General features: G+C 51.2%; 1 protein-coding gene across 2 annotated transcripts; it reads right to left on the bottom strand.

The window, feature by feature from the left end:
* LOC120858459 (poly(U)-specific endoribonuclease-like) lies at positions 1 to 17,281 on the bottom strand. 2 transcript variants are annotated; one of them, XM_040234525.1, is made up of 10 exons: positions 17,152 to 17,281; positions 12,258 to 12,380; positions 9,443 to 9,514; positions 8,775 to 8,909; positions 7,939 to 8,110; positions 7,149 to 7,348; positions 3,530 to 3,643; positions 2,804 to 2,910; positions 1,928 to 2,070; positions 1 to 1,078 (listed from the first exon to the last, which is right to left on the bottom strand). In XM_040234525.1, the coding sequence occupies exons 1-10, from the start codon at positions 17,204 to 17,206 to the stop codon at positions 958 to 960; spliced, it is 1,242 nt and encodes a 413-aa protein (XP_040090459.1). In that variant the 5' UTR covers positions 17,207 to 17,281; the 3' UTR covers positions 1 to 957. The 2 variants fall into 2 exon arrangements, with proteins under 2 accessions (XP_040090459.1, XP_040090460.1); XM_040234526.1 differs by lacking the exon at positions 12,258 to 12,380.
* Between the last annotated feature and the right edge of the window lie 5,065 nt (positions 17,282 to 22,346).

The raw sequence follows: 22,346 nt of genomic DNA on the forward strand, positions 1-22,346 counted from the left end.
TTTCAAGTTTTCTTAAATGACTTTAATTGAAGACGCAAGACTCTAAAGCCTCACTCTGTGGGACAGCATTTGGTCCCCAGTGCGGGTAGAGGAGAAATGCATGATTGAGGATGAAATAGGGAGCCCCAGTTTCCCTGTCTTCCATTTTGGAGCTTATGCAAATTTTGGCTGCTGAATGAGACTTATAATTATGTTAGCGATACCAAACTATAGATTCCTTTCTTCTTCTGATGTAGAATCTTCCTCCTATGAGGGAAACTCTTCTAAAAACTCTTTGGGATCAAAATTCAGTTCTGTAACTGCACTTAATATCTACAAATAGGAAGTTTCTTGATGCAGTTACCTAGCTGCAAAAAAAAAAAAAAATCAGGCCTGGAGGAGTCTACTCCCTCTCCAGCCTACTCACTGCATCAGCCCTTACCCTCTCACAGACCCTGTTCTGCAAGGAAAGACCGAACACCGGCCCTTGATCTCCATGGCCTGATTTCTTTGAAGACCCAGTACAGGGGTGATTACAGTTTGCAGCGCTGTGTACACAGCCATTATGGTAATCTGGGATTTCTATCAGCCGTTCTTCCTAAGAACAATTTGAAAACATCTTCACAGTAAAAATAGCATCAGGTTTGCCTTCTTACCAACCCCCAGAAGAGGAAGTGGAGCAAACCGCTTCACTTTGCATTGAAAGGAAACAGGCCTGGAGAGCCTTCTTCATGGTTCCATCTCCCTTCAGGGCAAAGAGCTATGGAGGGTCCCAACCTTCTATTTCCAAAGTGCTGGAGGACAAAGATTTGACTGTTTTTCTAACTTGTATAGTTTCCTTCTTTCCCATAGGAACGTTTCTGGATTGGGGAATTCCTTCCAGTCTCCTCTAATTCCATAGCCTCCAGTGCAGAGAAAATAGCATCTCAGTCCTACAAGACCTCCCACTGCCCTCATCTGCCTTTCTGGCTGGAAACTCTAATGAGCGGAGGACACCACATAGGCTGTTGCGATGTACTTCTTGCCATTTCCATAGGTTGACTTGTTCCAGGTATAGGTCTGGATGGCCAGGGGATGTCCACCCAGGCTCAACTGGCACCTGTGGGGAGAGATCACCAAATAATAGGGACTTGCTTCACTCCACCTTCATCTCCAGGCTGGAAGGACTGAGTTTAGCCCATGCAGAACGGCTCTACCTTGTCTTACCCTTTAGGGGAGCTGCCACAGCTTGCTTCAGCCACTGCCTCCAGCTCCCCACATGCAGAGCGCCCTTTCAAAATCTGTCTTATTTTCTATCTTCTTAAAGAATACTGCTTCTCATCTTTCCTAGAGGAATATTCTCAAATCCAACTCTAGAGCTGCAACCCCCAGAAATGAAATGTTTGCTTAGGGTTTCAGAAGTGGTTGGACCCAGAGTCCTCAGATGTTAGAGAAGACGAGACCCTTGGTTTCCAGCTGTGCTCTCTGGGGCTCCAGGGTCCCCCAAGCAGCCTCAGGGGCCACATAGGGAGGCTTCCCTGCATGTTCCGTCACTTTAGTCATGTCTGACTCTTTGCAGTCCTATGGACGGTAGCCAACCAGGCTCCTCTGTCCATGGGATTCTCCAGGCAGGAATACTGGAGTGGGCTGTCATGCGCTTCTCCAGGGGAGCTTCCCAACCCAGACATCGAACCCAGGTCACCTACATTGGCAGGTGGGTTCTTTACCACTAGTACTTGCGAAGAGTCTAGAGAGGCTTGCAGCCCCAGGGCAGTTCCATGTCTAACTGTTTGATACATTAAGCTCCTGCATAAGAGTGCACTTGGTGAAGGAGGGGACATAGATCTGTTGCTGGGATGAAGGTTGGCAGCCATGTGACTGACCTCATCAACAGCTTCACAATCCAAGAGAGAAAACTGAGCCCCAGAGCAGTGATTTGCCCACACCATCCTGGGCCACCAGGACTTACACTTTGCCTGGCCTGGCGATGAAGCACAGGGAGTAGAGCGCCATCTCAAACTCAGGGCTGCTGCCAATGAAAGCTGAGCCCACTTCCTTGTAGTACCCATCCCAGTTGAACTGCATGGCCAGCACGTCGGGGTAAGAATCCCACTGCAGAGAGAAGGATGGCAAACAGGGTCTGGTGAGTGCCCCAACACAGTCAGAGACAGGGGTGGCCAGGATGTTTCGGGGGCCCATGGGGGCCCATGTGAGCTTTCTGGGGAGAGTGGATTCTCTAAATCAACAGAGGAAGCAGCCTGCCTGCTAAGGTGTCTGAGTTCTGCTCAGACCCTCTGTCTGGAACCACCATCTCACTTCCCCCAGGAAGGCCAGAGTCAGAATCTATGTGCCCAATGCCAGGGGAACAGGGACATAACTGTTCCCAGTAGACTTCACACATGGAAGAGGAAGACAGTTTAGTGTCCCCAAATTGTTTCCAGACTTAGGGCAGCAAAGGTTTATAAAAATATAAGAAATTTAACTCAGACTAGCCAGACTGAAACTTCAGCTGACTCCACATTCTAAGGAAATTCAGGCAGCTGGTAACTGCATATCTTTGATTTTCCTCTCTGAGAATCCTCCCCTCCTACACTCTCCCATCCACAGAGGATGCCCTCTGTCTCCTCCTGCCCCCTGCGCCTCGGGAGCCCTCACTGTTTGGAAGCATGCTGGCTGGATAAACCTACTTTCCAGCAAATAGGAAAGTCATATACACAATCCCAGATGGGCTGCCAAGAGGGTCAGGGTGAGAGACAAGCCTGCCTGTTCAGAATGCAGAATGAGGACAGAAAGTCTGGGTGCTAACAAGGCTTTTCCAGCCTGTGAGGTCAGCATCAGTACTCACAGGCCCATCATAGATGTGACTGTAATAGTCCACCAGGCCCTCCTTCTCTTGCATGTAGAAACGGATCCAGTTATGGAAGCCAGTGACCTTGCCTTTTTTGACTTCACCTATTATAAAGAGATCAGGGTGGGTGATCTGGGCCTTCCCTCCAACCTCTTTCCCTACTCCCATGCCAAGGCTGTCCCCCTTCTCTAGTCTCTGACTCCTAGAATGTCCACCCCAACTTCCTGGCGACCCTCACATCCCTAATTCTCAGCTCTGGAAGCTTCCCCCTACCCCAACCATCATTTCAGCTCAAGCCCTCGGGACAGTTTCTTCCCCTGGCTGACCCTGGACCAATCTAAGATCCTCTAGCCATTTCCCTAGGAACAGGCCAGTTTTGGTGGGAGCTTGGCGGGGTGTGGCAGTGCAGGAAAAGAACGTGGTCTTCTTGGGAAGCAGCCAGCCAAGCACTGGAAGCAGAGGACCACTGAGAGGTAGACAACCATGGCCTCAAAGGCGTCTCCCTTCCTATGTGTGCTCATTGGGAGCCCCAGGATCTGGGCTTCTTTCTCCCTCAGATACTCCAGAAGAAACCAGTTTTCAAGAATGGCTCCTCAGTCCCCTCCCTCTTGGCCTGCGAGCTGGTATGGCTGCTGATTCTTCAGCGTGGACGCTCCCCCATGCCTGAGGGAAGCGGCTCTCTTCATCCCTCCACCTCTTTCTTCCCAAGCAGAGTGATCCCACCTGAGAAGACGTGCTCAAAGCCACTTGAGTCCCTCTCTTCTTTGCTTCTGGAATACAGCCCAAACCACATGTTTTTTAGGTCTCTGACGAACTCCTGTTCCGAGCTGTAGCGGTCTGGGGAGAGGAGCACAGAGGACTTAGGAGAGGGGAAGGCGGGGCCAGGTCCTGGGAAGCAAGCAAGCAAGGAAGGGCCATCTGTCCCAACTCGACAGGAGGCAGGTGGTTCAGCCAACAAATGTAGTCAGTTGTTTGTTTAGCAATTATCTTTGGGGCACCTGTCTTGTGCCAGGCCCAGATCTGAAGGCTGAGGATTCAGCAGGGAATCACAAGGACAAGATCCCTGACTTCATAGTTTACATTCCAGAGGAGGAAACAAATGATAAACAAATAAACAGGATGATTTCAGATAAGTGCTATGAAGAGAATAAAGGAGATTATCCCATGATGACTGGAGGTGGGGATGGAGCGCTCTTCTAGAAAGCCAGAAACGCCTCTCTGAGAAGGCACTAATTAGAGATCCGAAGGATAAGGAGTCAGCTATACAAAGACCTGGGAGAAACATGCTTACACGTAGAAGAAACAGCAGGTGCAAAGGCTCCAGGATGCCTTGAACTTGGTATTCAAAGAGCTAACAGTCTACGTGGGGAAGCACAGTGAGCAAGAGGGGAGAGTGGTGGGAGAGGAGGTCTGAGAGGCAGTCAGAAGTCAGCATACAAGGGTTGGAGCTTGATCAAACAGTAATAATAACAAAAGTATTTTAGAGTTACTATGTTCTATGTGCCTGGCACTGCTTTGCTGCTGCTGCTGCTAAGTCGCTTCACTCATGTCCGACTCTGTGCAGCCCCATAGACAGCAGCCCACCAGGCTCCTCCGTCCCTGGGATTCTCTAAGCAAGAACACTGGAGTGAGTTGCCATTTCCTTCTCCAATGCATGAAAGTAAAAAATAAAAGTGAAGTCGCTCAGTCGTGTCCAACTCTTTGTGACCCCACGGACTGCAGTCCACCAGGCTCCTCTGTCCAAGGGATTCTCCAGGCAAGAGTACTGGAGTGGGGTGCCATTGCCTTCTCCTGGCACTGTTTTAACTGCTTTCAATTCTCACATTGATTCTTCATGTCAGAGTGGTATCAGGCTTGGACTCCAAAATCACTGCTGACAGTGACTACAGCCATGAAATTAAAAGATGCTTACTCCTTGAAAGAAAAGTTATGACAAATCTAGACAACATATTAAAAAGCAGAGACATCACTTTGCCAACAAAAGTCCATATAGTCAAAGCTGTGGCTTTTCCAGTAGTCATGTACGGAAGTGAGAGCTGGACCATAAAGAAGGCTGAGCACCAGAGAATTGATGCCTTTGAATTGTGGTGCTGGAGAAGACTTTTGAGAGTCCCTTGGACTGCAAGGAGATCAAACCAGTCAATCCTAAAGGAAGTCAACCCTGAATATCCATTGGAAGGACTGATGCTGAAGCCCCAATAATTTGGCCACTTGATATGAAGAGCTGGCTCACTGGAAAAGACCCTGATGCTGGGAAAGGTCGAGGGCAGGAGAAGGAGGCAGCAGATGAGATGGTTGGATGGCATCACTGGCTCAGTGGGCATGAGCTAAGCAAACTCCAGGAGATGGTGAAGGATAGGGAAGCCTGGTGTACTGCAGTTCATAGGATCACATAGTCGGACAGGACTTAGCAACTGAAAAACAACAACAATTCCTGGTGGAGGAAATGGGGGTGGAGAGTGGTGACATAAAGAGAAGAATCAAATATAACTCCTGGGCTTTGGGCACAGGCAAAAGGATGAATTATGGAACTATTAATGAGATGGGGAAGACTGGGAAAGGAGCGGGTCTGTCTGGAGGAAGAGGCAGGAACTGTGAGTTCTCTTTACACTAAGCTCTGAGTAGATGCCAGTTAGGCAGGTGGAGATGTCAGAAAGGCCAGTGAGACCCAAAGGAAAGGTCAGGGCTGGGGATCTGAATTAGGGAGCCAGCAAATACCAACAGTTTACTGCCTAGAATTGTGAGAGGGGACATAGAAGATGTTCCAGACTATTCCCTCCTTTCAAGGACTTAAAACATAGTTGGAAAACAAGACTAAAGATACATGACATACCATATAGCTGATTCACTTTGCTGTACAGTAGAAACTAACACTACATTAGAAAGCAACTATACTCCAATAAAAATTAGTTTAAAAAAATAAAAATATACGATGTAACAGAGAACAGCTTCACAGTCTGAATGACGACTGCTTTTCACGGAGCACTTTCCGTGCATCAGTTTCCCAAGATCCCACTGCACAGACAAGGCTCCGACAGGGTCCAAGGGTCAAAGGGCCCGGGGTCACTTGCTTCATTAACAAGTGAAAGCAAGTCTCTCTGCTCCAAGGGTATTTTAAGACAGAGTCCAAACCCTTGCCGCAAGCTGTGGTGAGTGCAGCTTCATAACGAGGTAGAATGTGAGCTAGAACCTGAAGAAGTGGGATTTGGATAGGGAGAGAAGGGAAGACTGGGTGAGTAGTCGAAGAGCCTGCAGTAGCGCTGTCTCCACCTCCAAAATCCTCTCGCGTATTTACCACAAAGAGGACACCAGGGGGCATTGCAGGATCACGCCCTCGTGCTTGTGTGTCACTGGCTTTACCTAAACAAAGTTACTAACTTAACCAGGCCACCCAAGGATGGAATGCGGTGTCTGAGCAGAGGCCATCCCCCGCCGGCCAGCAAGCGGCGACCTGGCTGGAGCCGCCCCCAGGCCAGGCCCGGCTGCCTGGAGTTCAGGGAAGGAATTCAGAGGACGCTAACAAACACACCCCGTGCCAAGAAGCCCTGAGGCCCAAGCCATTTTTGGTCTGATTCGAATGTATCTCTATTGGAACCGTTCCAGCCAGAACCCTTCCCGGTAAAACTTCCTGCTCTGAACCTTTGTTGATTTTCTGTTGCTGCTTCCCCAGCAAAAAAAAAAAAAAAGTGAAGTGGGCTGGCCTCCTTCCTGGACTTATTGCCTGAGAAGGGAGCAGGGACAGGGACTCTTCCTGCCTGGAAAATGGTGCTGAGCCTGGGGTCCACTGAGGGGGCGGGGTGGGGGGTGACTCACAGCCTGCAGTGAACCCTGAGACTGACATACGCATGAGGATAAACGAGGTGGCTGAAAGAAAGTGAAAGTGTTAACCGCTCAGTCACGTCCACTCTTTGCCGCCCTATGGACTGTAGCCCACCAGGTCCCTCTGTCCATGGGATTCTCCAGGCAAGAATACTGGAGTGGCTTGCCATTCCCTTCTCCAGGGGTTCTTCCCGACCTAGGGATAGAATCGTTTCCTGCATTGCAGGCAGATTCTTTACCGTCTGAGCCACCAGGGAAGCCCCCTGGTGCTGAGATTAAGTTAAAAGACAGGATGACTCCCAAGCCAGGCAGAGGGTTCTTCAGCTACTGCTGGAGGCCGTGGGCTCCTCTCTCTGGCCCCCTCCTTGCCTCCTCCCAGGTGTACACTGGCCTCCACCTAAATCCTCACCTGCTCTCCTAACCTGCCCATCAGGGAGCCCCGTCCCCAGCAGGCAGGCGCACCCTGAGTCCTCAGCATGACCTCCCTCGCGGGCCTGGGGGGAGGCCTCACCACCTCACTCACTCTGCTGGTGGAGGAAGCCGTAGAGTTCCTTCATGACAGCCGTCTTCATGATCTCTCTGAGGAAGGTGTCCTGCTCAGCCAGCTCCTGGGCTGTGAAGTGCTCCCCACGGCCCGTGGCCCGCTGGTAGTTGTTGAGGAGGTTGATGAAGGCGGCGTAGGTCGGCTTAGAGAAGAGCTTCTCATTGACATATGTGAAGAGCCTTGGGGAGGTAGAGTGAGGCCCAGTGAGAGGCCTGGACATGGAGCAGAAACACTCCAGAATGTCCAGATGCAGGGCAAGCATGTGAGGACTGGCTGCAGAGGCAGAGTGGGGCCCTCAGATACTCTTGGGGACAATGCATGAGGTCACTCTTTTCTCCACTTCATCTCTTGGAAGGTCAGTTTTATTCTCAGCCAGTCCGTCCATGCTAAGTTGCTTCTATCATGTCTGACTCTTTGCAACCCCATGGACTGTAGCCTGCCAGGCTCCTCTGTCCATGGGATTCTCCAAGCAAGAATACTGGAGTGGGTTGCCACTTCCTTCTCCAGGGGATCTTCCCAACCCAGGGATCGAACCCACATCTCTTAAGTCTCCCGCACTGGCAGACAGGCTCTTTAGCACTAGTGCCACCTGGGAAAGCTCAGAAACCCTCCCACATGGATGCCCACAGGCCCTCAGGGCGGCTTTATATGTCTCCAGAGAACCAGTTTCCCCTCTGCCTTCGATCCTACCTGCCTTAGGAGAAAAGAGCACCAAAGGAGGCAAAACTCGGGGAGAGACTTTGCTGGAAGAGGCGTTCAGGGAACTCACGGCTCTGGGCAGCGGTCTACTTGGTCTCTGGTCTCTGAGGGCAAGATGCAGTTTTGGCTGTTGAGAACGATGTCTTCCTTCCGGGCTTTGTTGGTGTCTGCCCTGTAGATCTTCTCAGAGACACTCTGCAGTTCTTCCTTGGTTATGGCATTGCTGCGGTGGGAGAAGCCCTCTGAGAGGAATTGGGGGAGGGGTATCTCAGAGCTCAATGGAGGCCAGGAGGCAGGTAGCTATCTGCGAACATCCCCTCTCAGGTACCTTCCAGAAGCCAGCATCAGGGGAGGGGGCTGCAGTCAGGCACCCTAGTGACTGCAGGGCAGTGGCCTAGAGCCTGTTAGTCCCGCAGTCGCGTCCAACTCTTTGTGACCCCATGGACTGTAGCTCACCAGGCTCCTCTGTCCGTGGAACTCTCCAGGCAAGAGTACTGGAGTGGGTAGCCATTTCTTCTCCAGAGGACATTCCCAACCCAGGGATCGAACCCAGGGCTCCTGCATTGCAGGCAGATTCTTAACCGTCTGAGCCACCCAGGGAAGCCCTGAGAGCCTAAAGGATCTTTACACTTGGCATAAAATACCCACATGGTCCCCTGCCACTAGGAAGGTTTTTGCACTTTGGCAAGCATCAGGATCATTTGGAGAGTTTGTGAAAACATATCAGTGGGCCCCACCCCAGAGTTTCTGATTCTGTGGATCCGGGCTGAGCCCTGTAGAGCTTCCACTTCTAATAAATGCCCAGATTATGCTCCTGCTACTGGTCCAGGGGCCACGCTTGGAGAACCATTGCTCTAGAGAGTCCCCCTGCCTCCAGGGCTATGCTGAAGGGAGCGGGAGACTGACCATGGCCACACAGGCTCTCAAAATCCTCGCAGCAGTTTCCAAACTCTGGGCAGCGGGCATTACAGTGGCATGGGTGGTGCTTGTCGAAGGCCTCCAGGCAGCGGCCCTGGCAGGAGTTGGGTGCCAAGTACAAGCCTGAGAAGACAGAGGAGGTGTGTCCTGACCAGACCGCTAGGGGTCGCTCTGTCGTGTCAGCGGCCAGGCCAGGCCCCCTCCCCCAGCCCACTGCCAGCCCTCCAATCCCCACCCCCTACCAGCCTCGCTCTCCTGCTTCCTATTAAAGAACTCCAGGGAAGGAAAACAAACAAGCTTAATTGGTGCACACCCTTCACAGTCAGGAAGTCCTTTCTGATGCTGAACTCTCCTTTCTGGCCTGTTGTTTTTATAATCTTCCCTCTCTAAAAATAAAATCTCTTAACCCTCCCTCTCCCTCTTGCAAGCTTCAGACTCTTTCCTGCCTATCCCCCCAGCTCACTGAGGCCCCCAGGGCTTCCTCCTGCCCAGGCCTCAAGAGTCCAGTGAGCCCCTCACCACCTCCAGGTGCTAGATTTGGGGTCCTGGCTGGCTTAGGCCTGGGCCTATTGCTGTTGACATGGCTGACCTCTCCTTGCCCCATCCCGTGTCCCTTGTCCTTTCCCAAAGGGCCCCCTTTGCAGAGGCAGACTCACTGCTTGCCGGGGCGCCCTCCGTCTCCTCTTCCAGCTCCAGGAATGGCTCTGGTTCTATGGGATTCTCTTCAGCTGTAGATCAGAGAAGTAAAGTCACCAGTCATCCCCAAGGGACCCCTCCTCTTTATCCCTGGTTCTCAGTCCTCCCAACCAAGCATGTGCAGTGGAAAAAAATACAAAACAGGGGCTCAGGTACAATAAACAAGTACCAGGTGAAGGAGGAGAAAAATAGAAAATGTGAGACAGAGGGGGATTGAAAACCATTCTGAAACATGAAAGAACATCCCCAGGCATGACCTTCTTCACCATTTACCCTTCTGGTACTCCGTGTTGTTGTTCGGTCACAAAGTCGTCTTTTGCAACCCCGTGGACTGTAGCCCACCAGGCTCCTCTGTCCATAGAGTTCTCCAGGTGGGTTACCATTTCTTCTCCAGGGAATCTTCCCAACCCAGGGATCAAACCCGCACCTCCTGCATTGGCAGGCAGATTCTTTACCACTGAGCCACCAGGGAAGCCTGGTATTCTGTGTGCTCATCTGTAAAAACGGGAGTGGGGACAAAGAGTGGTCCCTTCTGGGATGAAAACTCTGGGGTTGGTATGACTTTTCTTTAATATAAATTGATAGATGGATAGGCTTGAATCCCCCAAATGACAAGGCCCTCACCTAGGAACGTCCCTTACCTATAATAACTCCCAGGGTCAAGGGTGAAGTTCTCCCAGACCTCAGGGAATAAGAACTGTTTCCTGAGTTACCAACTTCCCTTCTTTCTTTACAGTTGCTCTTGGCAATGGCCACAAAGGCTGCATTTGGGGGAAGGGCGTTCAGAAAGGCACATTCCTACTGTGCCCCACCCCACTGCCTGCAAGCAGATTGACTGCAGCCTGGGCTCTAGGCAGAGAAGGATGGAGTGGGGGTGGGGAGGAAGAGGAAGGCATGACCTGGGGACTCAGTTCCTCTCTCGTCAGAGTGGAATAAATTCCACCCCCTGCCCACCGCTCAAAGCCAACACTATGACAAAGTGCTTCTTAATCTGTTATTGTGTTCACCACATGGTATGGGTTATTACCGTCAGACCCATGTCTGTGTGCTAAGTCGCTTCAATCGTGTCCAACTCTGTGGCCCCATGGACTGTAGCCTGCCAGGCTCCTCTGTCTGTGGGATTCTCCAGGCAAGAATCCTGGAGTGGGTTGCCATACCCTCCTCCAGGGGATCTTCCCCATTTAGGGATCGAACCCGCGTCTCCAAAGTCTCCTACATTGGCAGGCGGGTTCTTTAGCACTAGCACCACCTGGGAAGCCCATCAGAACCATGGAGCAGGTTATTCACTGTCAACAAACCTCTCCAATCACTTGCTTTCTGCCAGCCTGTGTTAATGCTGACAATCCACAGGGTTCTTAACTCAGCCACACTTTATGCTGAATAGATTTCTGTGAGCTAATCTAGGGTCTCAACCATCATTTATAATATGTTTTCTATAGGAAAAGGGCTCTGAGTTGCACATCAGTGACAGGGATGAAATGGTTGCTAAGCTGAGAATGTTGACACGGCAAGCTGATGTGAACAAGCCACCCTGTGTCTGCTGAATGAGGCCCAAGGCAGCAGAGAAGGGCTGGGTCTGATTCTGGCACTGAGCTCTGGGCCTGGGTTTCGCTGCCTGGACCTGAACTGCTAGTCCACTGGCGTTTTTGTGCAAATCGAATTAGCGTTCCTTAGGCTGGAAGCACCTCTGACAGCACATGGCTGGGTCAGCGGAGACCACACTCGGGCAGATTAGGAAAAAGTACTCCTATCTCTCAGCAGACACAGCTCTTCACCAAGACGCGTGGCTTAGCGAGAAGGATACAGATTCAACTTCGGTTCAGCTTGCCTTCTCAATCAGGGGCTCTTGTGCAGTACACAACACGCACAACGGTATGCAGCTGGCCGTTAGGGGCCAGAGCTCCAGTGACCAGGTTTTCCAAGCTGGGAGTCAGGGCATACGATTGGACAGTAAACTTAGCAGAAGACCATTTACCTAGGTGTCTAAAACATGGGAAGCATCAAAATAAGGGAATTATTCAAAATGAGTTTTTCAAATTTAAAACTGGGTGGTCGGAACAGCAGAACAACTGGCTTTGAGGGTGGTATTTGTCCTGCTTAACCCTTGGCCTAGGAATGATGTGCAGCCACCCAGTTCACTCGTGATAGGAAAAGTGAAAGTGTTAGTCGCTCAGTTGTGTCCAACTCTTTGCGACCCCATGGATTGTATTCTGCCAGGCTCCTCTGTCCATGGGATTCTCCAGGCAAGAATACTGGAATGGGTAGCCATTCCCTTCTCCAGGGGATCTTCCCGACCCAGGGATCAAACCTGAGGCTTCCATATTGCAAGCAGATTCTTTACCGTCTGAGCCACCAGGGAAACCCTGTGATAGCAAGAGTGGTGTGAACTGTGATGGTCATTGACACCCTGTGGTCTTCCTGGTGGCGTGCAAGTTGGGAACGTTCACTACCATTTGTTTACTTTTGCAAATAATAATTGGTAATGTCATATATGCTAAAATGATATTTTCATCTTTTCACTTTTTTTCAATTCCTTTCCAGATATTCATACTAATAGTTCAGACAAATGTTCCAGGTAAATGACTTCTATTTTAAGTTGGGGTCTTACGTTGGGGACATCCTAATCCTCTTCAGGTCCTTTGAGCACCGTGATCAGTCTGGAACCCTGCTCTGGATAGTTGGACATCCTGGCCGGCAGTCCCTCAAGCACGCTAGATGTGGTCATGGCCTGGCCTGCTGTACCTCCCAGACCCTTCACCCCACAAGGAGGCTCACCTGTACACAGCTGCTCATAGTCTTCACAGCAGTCCCCGTGCCGGGGACACCGGCGGTCACACTGGCAGACAGCATCCCGGTCAAATCTCTCATTACAGCGAGATTTGCATGACTCCCTGTTGCCTACGGTCAGGAAAGGTCACAGACTCAGCTCCTTGGGGATTCTACTCTGCTCATCACGGTACCCTCTGCAGGAGGGTTCACAGACAGGGATCAGGGACTTACCTAGCAGGAAAGGTCATTACTAGCTGCCAGGGAGAAGTACACACACAGCCTCCCATGCCTCTCCCGCACTGCCCACCAGCCATCACCCACCACCCACTGACTACTGCAGGGTTCATAATATAGACCAAGACCACAAATTCAGATGCCTATTGGAACTAGACCTGTAACACAAACGAGTCAAGAGCAGGGAGGCAGTAGAAAGAGGTGGGGACTGTGAGACACTCGGAAACAATGCCCCGCCTGAGACTGGCAGCCACTAGCAGCTCCAGCCAATTGTCGCCATTTGGGATGCAGGCTGAGTGTTGCCAGAGCCTCCAGTTTTTTGTTTTTTTGTTTTTGTTTTTTTTTTTTTTCAAGAGAAGCCTTCATTTTTATGTAAATTTTCCAATTTTAAAAAATTTGGAGAGACCAAAGAAAGAGGTCTGTGGGCTGGGCTTGGCCCAGAGACCGTCATTCCCCTGTCACGCTGAGGACGGTGGATCACGGTTGTTCTAACGACCCCACCTGTCCTCTCCCCATGACTCATTCCCTGCCTCTCATCCTGTCCCTTTTACATCTTCTGCTTCTTTGTTCTTCCCTCCCCTTAGCCTGCTCTCTCTGCACCCCCTTCCCCACTTGGTACAGCTTTCTGTCTCTTCTAGTCTTGGGAATGTGTTTGGATTAGTTTCATTCAGGGTGGGGACTGAGGTGGGTGTGGGTGAGAATTGGGCTTTGGAACAAGATTCGTTATGCAACCACAGACCACATCCCTTGCTCCAGCCAAATGACTTGCAGAAGCAAGCTTTTGGTCACAAGGGGCATAAAACAAGAAATTTTGAAAGAAATGGTACAAACCCACCACGACTGCTAAAAAAGCCCACCACAGCAAAGACAGTGGAAGGGGGGTGAGCCAGGTCAAGCTGGCTACGCTCTCTTTCCTTCCACTCTAGGCTTTAAGGGTGATAACACAGCCTTTGTTTCCACTTGAGGTCCCTGAGGTTTGGATTTAGCCGGTTCTGGGTTTAGGGCCAGGCTGTGGGTTACAGAGAATGTCAGATCAGAGTCAGAGTCACATTTAACACTGGAATTTGTATGAATGAAGAAACTTAAACCTAACTTGAGCCAGCATGGGGCTTGTTAGGTTTAGATGAAGAGCTATAGATAGGATTTGGGCTTGAGTTAATTACTGGTAAAAATAACAATGTTGCATTGCTGTCTGGATAAGGAATGAGAAGTAGGTCTAAAACCACATTCAGGGTTGAGGAATGTGTCAAGACCAGGAGAGGACAAATAATCCCAATTTTGCCTTAGATAAGATTTGGGGTTTGGTCCTGGCTGCTGTTTCACACAGGTATAGCATCCCTTAGGGTGGAGGTGGAGATAGGGCTATGGGCTGGGTTACTGGTTTGGGATTAGGGTTTACACTGTTCTAATGAGGATGACACAGCAGAGAGGCCAAGAACCCAGACTCTGGCACCAAACTGCTTGAGGCTGGAATTCTAGTTCTGCTGCTTTCTAGCTATGTGTTCTTGGGCAAGTTATTTTACCTGCTGTGCCCCAGGTTCCTTCTCTGTAAAAGTGTGACAATAATGGAGCCCATCTCATAGAATATTCATAAGAATTCAATGAGTTACTTTTTGTAAAGCACCTAAGACACTGCAGGACACATTAGTAGCACCATGTAAGTGTTAGATAGATAAGCGGTCAGCATTCCATGCCCATCTTCAAGGTGGTAAGTGTCCAGACTGGCTGGAGCAGTCTTCCCTGTCTACACGCCTGATCTAGCTGACTGCCTCCCTGGGATTCAGCCAGGCCATCCCTTGGGCTGACAGTTTCTAGCTGACATCATCGCTATGGGTCTGTGTTCTTTACATCAAAGAGGTTCTTTACATCATGTCAAGGTTAACCCAGGTTCTGAGGCAACTTCACATAAAGGGCCTCCAAAGTGGCCAGAAAGGCAGAGCCAGTGAATCGTCCCTAGAGAAGACCGGGTCAAGGCCACTGGTCCCTCCAAGCCCAGGGGAACACCCCCTGAATCTTAAGTGATGCTCCCTTGGAGCCCACATGCAAAGAACTTAAGGAGAAGTTTTCAGCCCAGGAGGAAGTCTGTGTCAGCTGCCTGCTCAGTTAGCCTGGCAGTACACCCAGAATCCAAAGGGAGAGAACTCAGACAAATCAGGACAACCTTCTTAAATGGGCCAGATCAGCAGAGTCCAAGTAAGGAGTTCACTCCAGTCCAGCAGCTGGCGCCAGTTGAGAAGGGCTACACGTGAATGATCAGCTCTGTAGAGCTCAGGAGGACACCCGCACTGGCCCTGGCTGAGTGAACCCTTTCATTTCTATTCAAGAGCTTTGCCATCACTGGAAACCCCGAGCCAGAGATCCTTTACACTTCCCTATAAACCTGACCATCTGCTTTAAGAGGACCTTGGGGTGTGAGGGGGTGGGGAGGGGGTGGGAGAGACTTTTCCTCATAGGCCTCTCTGCTATATCTGTTCTCGGGACCCTCTGGGGACTAGTCACCGTGACTACTTACTCCAGTGCTCCCAGCCCGCAGCTCCGATCCACACAAACCCTCTGTGTACACCTCGCTCATCAGCCAGGCACCTGAATCACTGCTCCAGTAACCCTCTTGCCCATCTCTCTCTCTTTTTTTTCATACTCTACTTTGGCCTTTCTTTACCTTCACAGAGCTTATCAACAAAGCTTCACAGAGCTTATCACCCACCTCCCCCCACCTCTGGCCAACAATCCCTACATGAAATGCTAAATTTCTCTAAACACTCCAAAACTCAAATGTGCCAGAATGCCCACCCCCTATCCGTACTGCCCATCAAGAAACTTGGTCCCGAGCCTGGGTGTCCCCTGTATGACAGTGCTCCGCCCCTCTGATGTTTAGGGAATCCTACATCCGTGCTTCTCTGGGGGCCCCAGGTGCTGTTTCCATGGAGATCTAGCCCACCAAGATGATTCACTCCCAGCCTCAATTCACCTGAAATAACTGAGGACCTAAGACTGGCTCCCATGCTATTCATACTCACATCTAAGTTCTGAGATGTTGGCAGAAGACAGACAACCGAGCCCCTTTCTCCCACTTTAGGAAAGAAGGAGGCATCACCCACTGGACCCTGACTTCTCCATCAGTCCCGCAGCAGGATCAGACCACCAGCCCCCGGGGCAAGGGCTCCACCTTGCCTTTCTGAAGCCACTGTTGCGTCTGCCCTCAGGAATACCCCCCAGGGACCGAATGTCTGCAGTTGCTCTCATCTCCTGAGACTGGGATGCCCCAACCCCACAGCCACTGCTTCACACTAACCCTGAAGCTCTACACCCTCCCTCCCTCTCTACCACGGGCTCTGTACCACCCGGGCCCGGCTGCTCCACCCTGTGTGCAGGAGTGGAGGTACACCATCTCAGCAAGTGGGGAGGCCTGGAAATGATTTCCCCCTCCAAAGTCTTTTCATTTAGTTTCTTTGGTGGTCTCCTTATCCAAAACCTCATGGGAAATGATTGCAAGACTAAATTCTGTATTTATATAAATTATTTTACATAAATAAATATTTATTATATCATATTAATATGATTAATATATTATAATACAGGTAAAATATACATGATTTTATATTTATTTACATTACGGGCTTCCCTGGTGGTTCAGGGGTAAAGAATCTGCCTGCCAGTGCAGGAGACTCAGGTTCAATCCATGGGTCAGGAAGATCCCCTGGAGAAGGAAGTAGCACCCAGCTCCGGTATTCTTGCCTGAGAAATCCCATGGAGAGAGGAGCCTGGTGGCCTACAGTCCATGAGGTCACAAAGAGTCAGGCATGACTGAGTGGCTAAATGACAATTTATAATCACAATCATAATCAAAGACCCATTCTTTGAGACATCATTCCATGTAGGGTGCTTCTGATATATTGTCTTATTTAATCCTTATGACAGTCCTGTGTAGGAACACCCTGGTGGGGTGCAATGGGTATCAAGCTCGGATTCTTTCTCCTCTGGGCAGAGGAGGCTTCCCCAACACCCCTCAGCTCAGCCCCCTCCCTTGGCACTCTCCCTGCTCACCCAGTAACCACCAGTTAACACGGCAGCACCAGTGCCTGCCCCGTGCTGAACAGGAACGTGTTCCCATCCTCAACACTGGTCCCATCCCTGCACCACTAGTACCTGGGGGCCTGGACCTTTCTCCACTTTAGGTCCTCTACCAGGGATGAGACGGAGTCCTCTGACCACGTGGCCTGCTTTCTGGTCGGGGGCTCTACCCCTGGAGCCTGCCCACCGACTAAGGCTTCGTAGGGAAAAGTCCCACCCATACAACTCATCCCTCACCCAGGTGGCAGAGGAAGGGATGAAGGGCGGCCAGGCCACGCAAACCCAGCCAGTCACAGTCCAGCTTCACACCATATGGTGGCCTTGGAAAACAAAACCTTGGTGAAATCAAGTCAAGCTGGACTAAGGGTTGTTTGGGGCTCATCTTCCAAGGTGCCCCTGGCCCATCAGTCCTGCAGCTCCCTTCACACAGCCCATCTTCTCCAGAGGCAACTCCTGCCTCAGACCAGGCCTGGTCTAGGGGGTCCAAGGCTTTTGGACAGAGCTGGCCCTCCCTATCTCCCGACCCTCACGCTCTCCCTCCCAGGTACCCCAGCTCTCTGCAGGACCCCTGTCATCCCCAGCAGCAGTGACTTACCGGCCCAGGCCAGCCCGCAGAGCATGGCCACTGCCAGGGGGACACAGGCCCTCATGACGTCCGGTCGGGGGTCAGAAGGAGATGGCTGGTGGACTTTGACTAGCGTCCACGTGAAGGTCGCAGTTCCCAAGTGAGCCTTCTGGCCCAGCCTGGTCCTTTTAAAGACATCAGACCTTGTGGATCTGGTGCCTCCAGATCCTTTCAGAAAGAATAAAAGGGGAGGGAGGGACCCCAGACGGAATGAGGCGGGGAGGAGGTGGGGCCTGACTGCTGTTAGAAGCCAGAGGCAAGGTGACTAAGGAGGCAGGTAACTCCAGATGTTTAGAACAGGTAATGCTAGCTGTTCGTAGCTTCAAAAATAGGCCACGCAAGCAGGCACAGCAACTCGGGCCTAGTTTGGGGGGGTTCTCTGTCCAGGTGTGAAGAACTCATGGGCTTGTCTCTGGGTGATATCCTCTAAACATCCACCTACCTGAAAGCCAAGGGCCTGACCTTCCAAGGGGCTATGACTGGCTCCATCTTTGAACTCCAGGTGCTCAGCTTGAGGAACATAGTGAAAAGATCATTATGTGTTAGACAAATAGTAAGTGCTTAAGCAAGCTTTGGGCTTCCCTCATAGCTCAGTGGATAAAGAATCTGCCGGCAATGCAGGAGACCTGGGTTCGATTCCTGGGTTGGAAAGATCCCCTGGAGAAGGAAATGGCAACCCACTCCAGTATTCTTGCCTAGAGAATCCCATAGACAGAGGAACCTGGCAGGCTACAGTCCATGGGGTCACAAGAGTCAGACACAACTTAGCGATTACACCACTACCACCAAGCAAGGTTTGGGGCACTGGAAGGAGTGATCTAGGAGACATGGGTCAGAAACAAGCGCGGCTCTTACTACGTCAAGCTGCCCGTAGCTACCTCATCCTTGAAATATGGAAATGGGCCTCTACTCTTACTGAGTCAGCATCTCAGGTTTTACCTGTTTTAGGTTCTCCCAAGCTCCAGGTTTATGAGGCTGGGGAGGACAAGAGGCCTCTTAAAGGCTGCCGAAGGACCACCCTTCCCCTCCTCCTTCATCTGAATCCCTGTTACATTCCTCTCCCCGCAAGACACAGGCTCTCAGGACTCCCATCATCCCAGGCCCAAGGGCAGAGATGCAGCAACGAAGAGCTTCCAAGCTCTCCCCTCCTAACAAAGGTAAACTCTTCTAAGTGAAATGCCCTTTCCAGAAAGAGCCCTGCATGGAGAGTCTCAGCTGTCTCAAAAAAGAAAAGTCTCATAGGAAAAGCCAAAACTGATGAACAGTTGAGACCACACTGTAGTAATTTTTCTTGGGGTAGAGTCAAGGCAAGCACAGCCTCCTCAACAAATGCTTTTTAACAGTGGAAACTTCCTCTCTTTCAACTTCAATTTTCCTATCTTTGAAACAATGACGGGGTTATAGCTAATGATCCCTTCTAAGTTCTCAGATTCTAATTTTCAAGCTTCCTGCCCATGCCCTGTGGTGGGCAGCTGCAGTGAGTTAAGGAGAATCCCTCAAACCTCCCCGTGTGGAGATGAGCCCAAACCCTCTGGGGAGGGAGCAGGCACTTTGTAAGGGACTTGCACCAGGAACACAATAAGGAGTAAGCCTTGCCCTTCTCTCCAGGAAGCCCGGTTAAAGGGAGTAGGAGTCCTTTGTTTGCATAAATGTCGTTTGCACAACCAGAAAGCAGGAGCTAAGCCTTCGCCAGCCAGAGTACTCGCCCTCCCTGGACTGGCAACACAGGGACATAGACACCAGTTAGTTAGGGATTAAAGGAGAGAGTCCCTGGCCGGGAGGAAGCCTTCATTAAGCCTCAGAGTTTGGGACTGGAAGGTCTGTCCCTTCCAGGGGCCCAGCTGCGTGGACCTTGGGTAAGGCCAAAGCTCTCAGGGTGGAAGTGGGGTCTGGCCGGGGTTGCCCTGATGTCCAGCTGAACAGACTATGGGATGGAGCATCAAGTGTGGTAGCACTTCCCTCCATCAGGGGAGTTTCAGGTCAGGCGCAAGGCTGGGAGCTGGGGAGACCATTGAAACCGACCCCTCAGGGCCAGTGTGCTGATGGAGTCAACCTTAACAACAACTGCCAGCACTGACCGAGCACCTATTATGTGTCAGCCACAAAGAGCTGCCTACGTGCTGTTCCCTCCTCACTCACTGCAGTCCTTTAGAGGTACTATTGTTGTGTGTAGCCCAGCAGATTCCTCAGTCTATAGAATTCTCTAGGCAAGAATACTGGAGTGGCTTGCCATGCCCTCCTCCAGGGGATCTTCCCAACCCAGGGATCAAACCCACGTCTCCTACATTGCAAGCAGATTCTTTACTATCTGAGGCACCAGGGAAGCCCCAGGTACCATTGTTACCCTCATTTTACAGGTGAGGAAACTGAGGCACAGAAAGGTTGGGAGATGTGCCTTAAACACCTGTTCCACCTCCCTTATCCTCTCTGAGACTGAGGCCGAATCACTGCAGCCCAGGACCAGAGTCTGGATGGACCCTGCCGCTGGCTCAGCACAGGTGAGGCTTGGAGTCCCTTACTGAGGGGACCCTGGCCCCAGAAGATGCTGGATCTCCAGCCTCCCCCCAGCTGTGACCTGGGAGTGCCCCCAGGATGGCAGCCCCCATCTCATTACTTGTGGGCCACATTTGTCTGTAGTTCCCTCTTACTGAGAGTGTCTTGGAATGGCTTGCTGTGCGGGTCTCTCCCACACTGGTTTGCCTGCTGTGACCACAGTTGGGTTTCCAGGCATTTTTTTTTTTTTCTAAGTTCACGGGCATCCTTGACATTCAGTATCACATTTACCACCAGCCCTAGGCATATTCATCAGACACGCCACCGGGCCCATTCGAACGTGATGTACCCAAGCTGTAAATCTGGTTCTACTGGCTACACCATATGCTGGTACTCTGCCTGGAATGCCCTCCCCCCAACTCATCCGCTGTCCATCTCCTACTCATCCGACAGCCCCAGAGCAAACCCACCCTTCCACAAAACCTGACTTCCTCCTCCACTCCTGCCTACGGACTCAGTTCCTACTATTTGTCACATGTGCCTTTGAAACACATCACGTCTGAGACAGTGCTGCCAACGGAGTGGGGGTTAACCGCTGCCCTTCCATTTAACTCTTCATCTGTACTGGTTGTCTCTTCAGCTGGCCTCTGAAATTCCTTGATCTAGGAACTCTGCCTCGTGGGTCCCCTCTACTGCCTTGTATTGCCCACCCAGTGAGTATTAGATTACGGTCAACTTGTGCCTGGGACCATCAATGAATCAGTGAATGAGGAGTGAATGAGTGAGCAGGCTGAGCCTTCCAGCCTCACTGTGATAAAGGCCCAAGGGAAGATGATGACAAAACAGAACAAATGGCTTCCTCCAATAGCTCTGAAGGGTCCAGAATCGGTCCTGGGGGAGAACGTGGGCAGGCTCGTGGGCAGTGGATGGAAGCAGGTGTAGGGGTTCACTTTGTAGTTGTGTTGTCGGAGCAAACACTATTTTCATCTGGGACTAATGGAAACCTGGGGGGACCCAAAGCCCCAGACCATTCCTTGGCGCCACCACTGCAAAGGAGCAGCCAGTGCAGGGACTGGCTAGAACTCAGGATTCCAGCAAATTCTGAATCCACCATGTAGGTCATTCAACTTTATCCCGCTTTTTAGAATCCCAAATAATCAGCTGCCTGCACTTTTTGCCAACCGTGCTGTTGGTTTTATACTGCTTGCTAGTGACTGTAAAATAAAACATTTTCACGTCCCCAAACCCCAGTGACTTTGGAGAGGTCTGGGGGCACAGATGGGAACAAAGAGAAGTGGATGAGACAGCAGACAGGGATAAGGAGGCTTGGAGAGACAGCAGGGGGGTGAGCGAGGGCAAGATCAAGGCAGAGTGCTGGGCGGAGGCGGACCAGGAACCAGGTGCAGGCATAAGGCGCCCTGCCCACCTCTCGCCCCAGGTGTGTTGGCACCGCCAGCTGCTCTGTCCTCACAAAGACAATGACAGGACTGGCAGGAACAGTTCCCAAACCATGGCGTGGAGATCTGCAATCTGGCAAAACTTTCATAATTACTGTGCTGAGGTAGTTGAATGATGGGCGGTTTGCCCCTTCCTCGTTCATCTGAGCATGCGCTCCGTTATGCCAAGCCAAGCGGACCATGGATGAGTTCTCAGCGTCATACAGGATGACGGACAGAGCGCACCGAAAGCTCGGACTGAAGCCAGCAGGGCACCATGCTGAGGCCACTGGTTCTAAGCCAGGCCACCTGGGTCTGAATCCCAGCTCTGCCCGTCACCTGCTGTACAACCTTGGGCGAGTTCCCTGACCTCTCTGGGTCTTGGTTTCTCCTAGTAAGAATACCTTACAGGATAGGTTGTGGGACTGAATGGGTCAGTATTTGCCAAGTCTTAAAACAGTATCAGGCATGTAGCAAGACCAGGGAGGTGTGCGCTTTTAAAAAAAAATAGGTCTGGCCTCAAAACACAGCCATGGATGTTCCCCTGGAGGAAAGATCAACAGGCTGTGAATGGAGCTGAAGAAGCTGTTCAAGCGGGCGCTGGTGTTGAACCTGGAGTGGAGACTGAGGCATCGGGTGGTTGGGGCTGCGATAGACGAAGGGCTGATCACGCAGAACCACCTCAAGAAGCAGGTGTCCAGTGCGCGGGCCAACATTACTGTGTGGGAAGAAGCACAGAAGACTCCCCCAGCAGAGCCAGCCAGCCAGGACTAGTGCGTGCGTACTAGGTTGCCTCACTCTTTGCAACCCTATGGACTGCAGCCCGCCAGGCTCCTCTGTCCATGGGATTCTCCAAGCAAGAATATTGGAGTGGGTTGTCATGCCCTCCCTCCAGGGGATCTTCCCAACCCAGTGATGGAACCCACATCTCTTACATCTCCTGCTTTGACAGGCAAGTTCTTTACTACCTGGGAAGCCCACAGCCCAAATCAAAAAAGAAGACAAAAGCCCCCCAGACATAGAGGACCTTGAACATAAGAGCTAGATCTCACAGCTCTTCCACCAGATTTCAAGGGGAACCAGGAGGACTCGAAGCTTGTTTCAGGGGACTTTGGAGAAACTGTTGCTCCTTTTCACTCCCTACAGATTCCTCTTTCCTAACAGCCTACTGACCTGCCCTGTAGGGATGTACTGAGAGAAGGAGGGTAGAGAAAAAAGATTGGAGAGTGGGTCCAA

Source organism: Oryx dammah, unplaced genomic scaffold (genome assembly GCF_014754425.2).
Source record: "Oryx dammah isolate SB20612 unplaced genomic scaffold, SCBI_Odam_1.1 HiC_scaffold_29, whole genome shotgun sequence".
NCBI classification, from domain to species: domain Eukaryota; kingdom Metazoa; phylum Chordata; class Mammalia; order Artiodactyla; family Bovidae; genus Oryx; species Oryx dammah.

Coding starts and splice junctions, on each gene's coding strand:
- LOC120858459 (XM_040234525.1), bottom strand. CDS start 17,206: ATGAGGGCCTGTGTCCCCCTGGCAGTGGCCATGCTCTGCGGGCTGGCC. Junction 8,910..9,442: donor GGAGGGCGCCCCGGCAAGCA/GTGAGTCTGCCT, acceptor CTGTCTTCTCAG/GCTTGTACTTGGCACCCAAC. Junction 8,111..8,774: donor TGAGAGCCTGTGTGGCCATG/GTCAGTCTCCCG, acceptor AATTCCTCTCAG/AGGGCTTCTCCCACCGCAGC.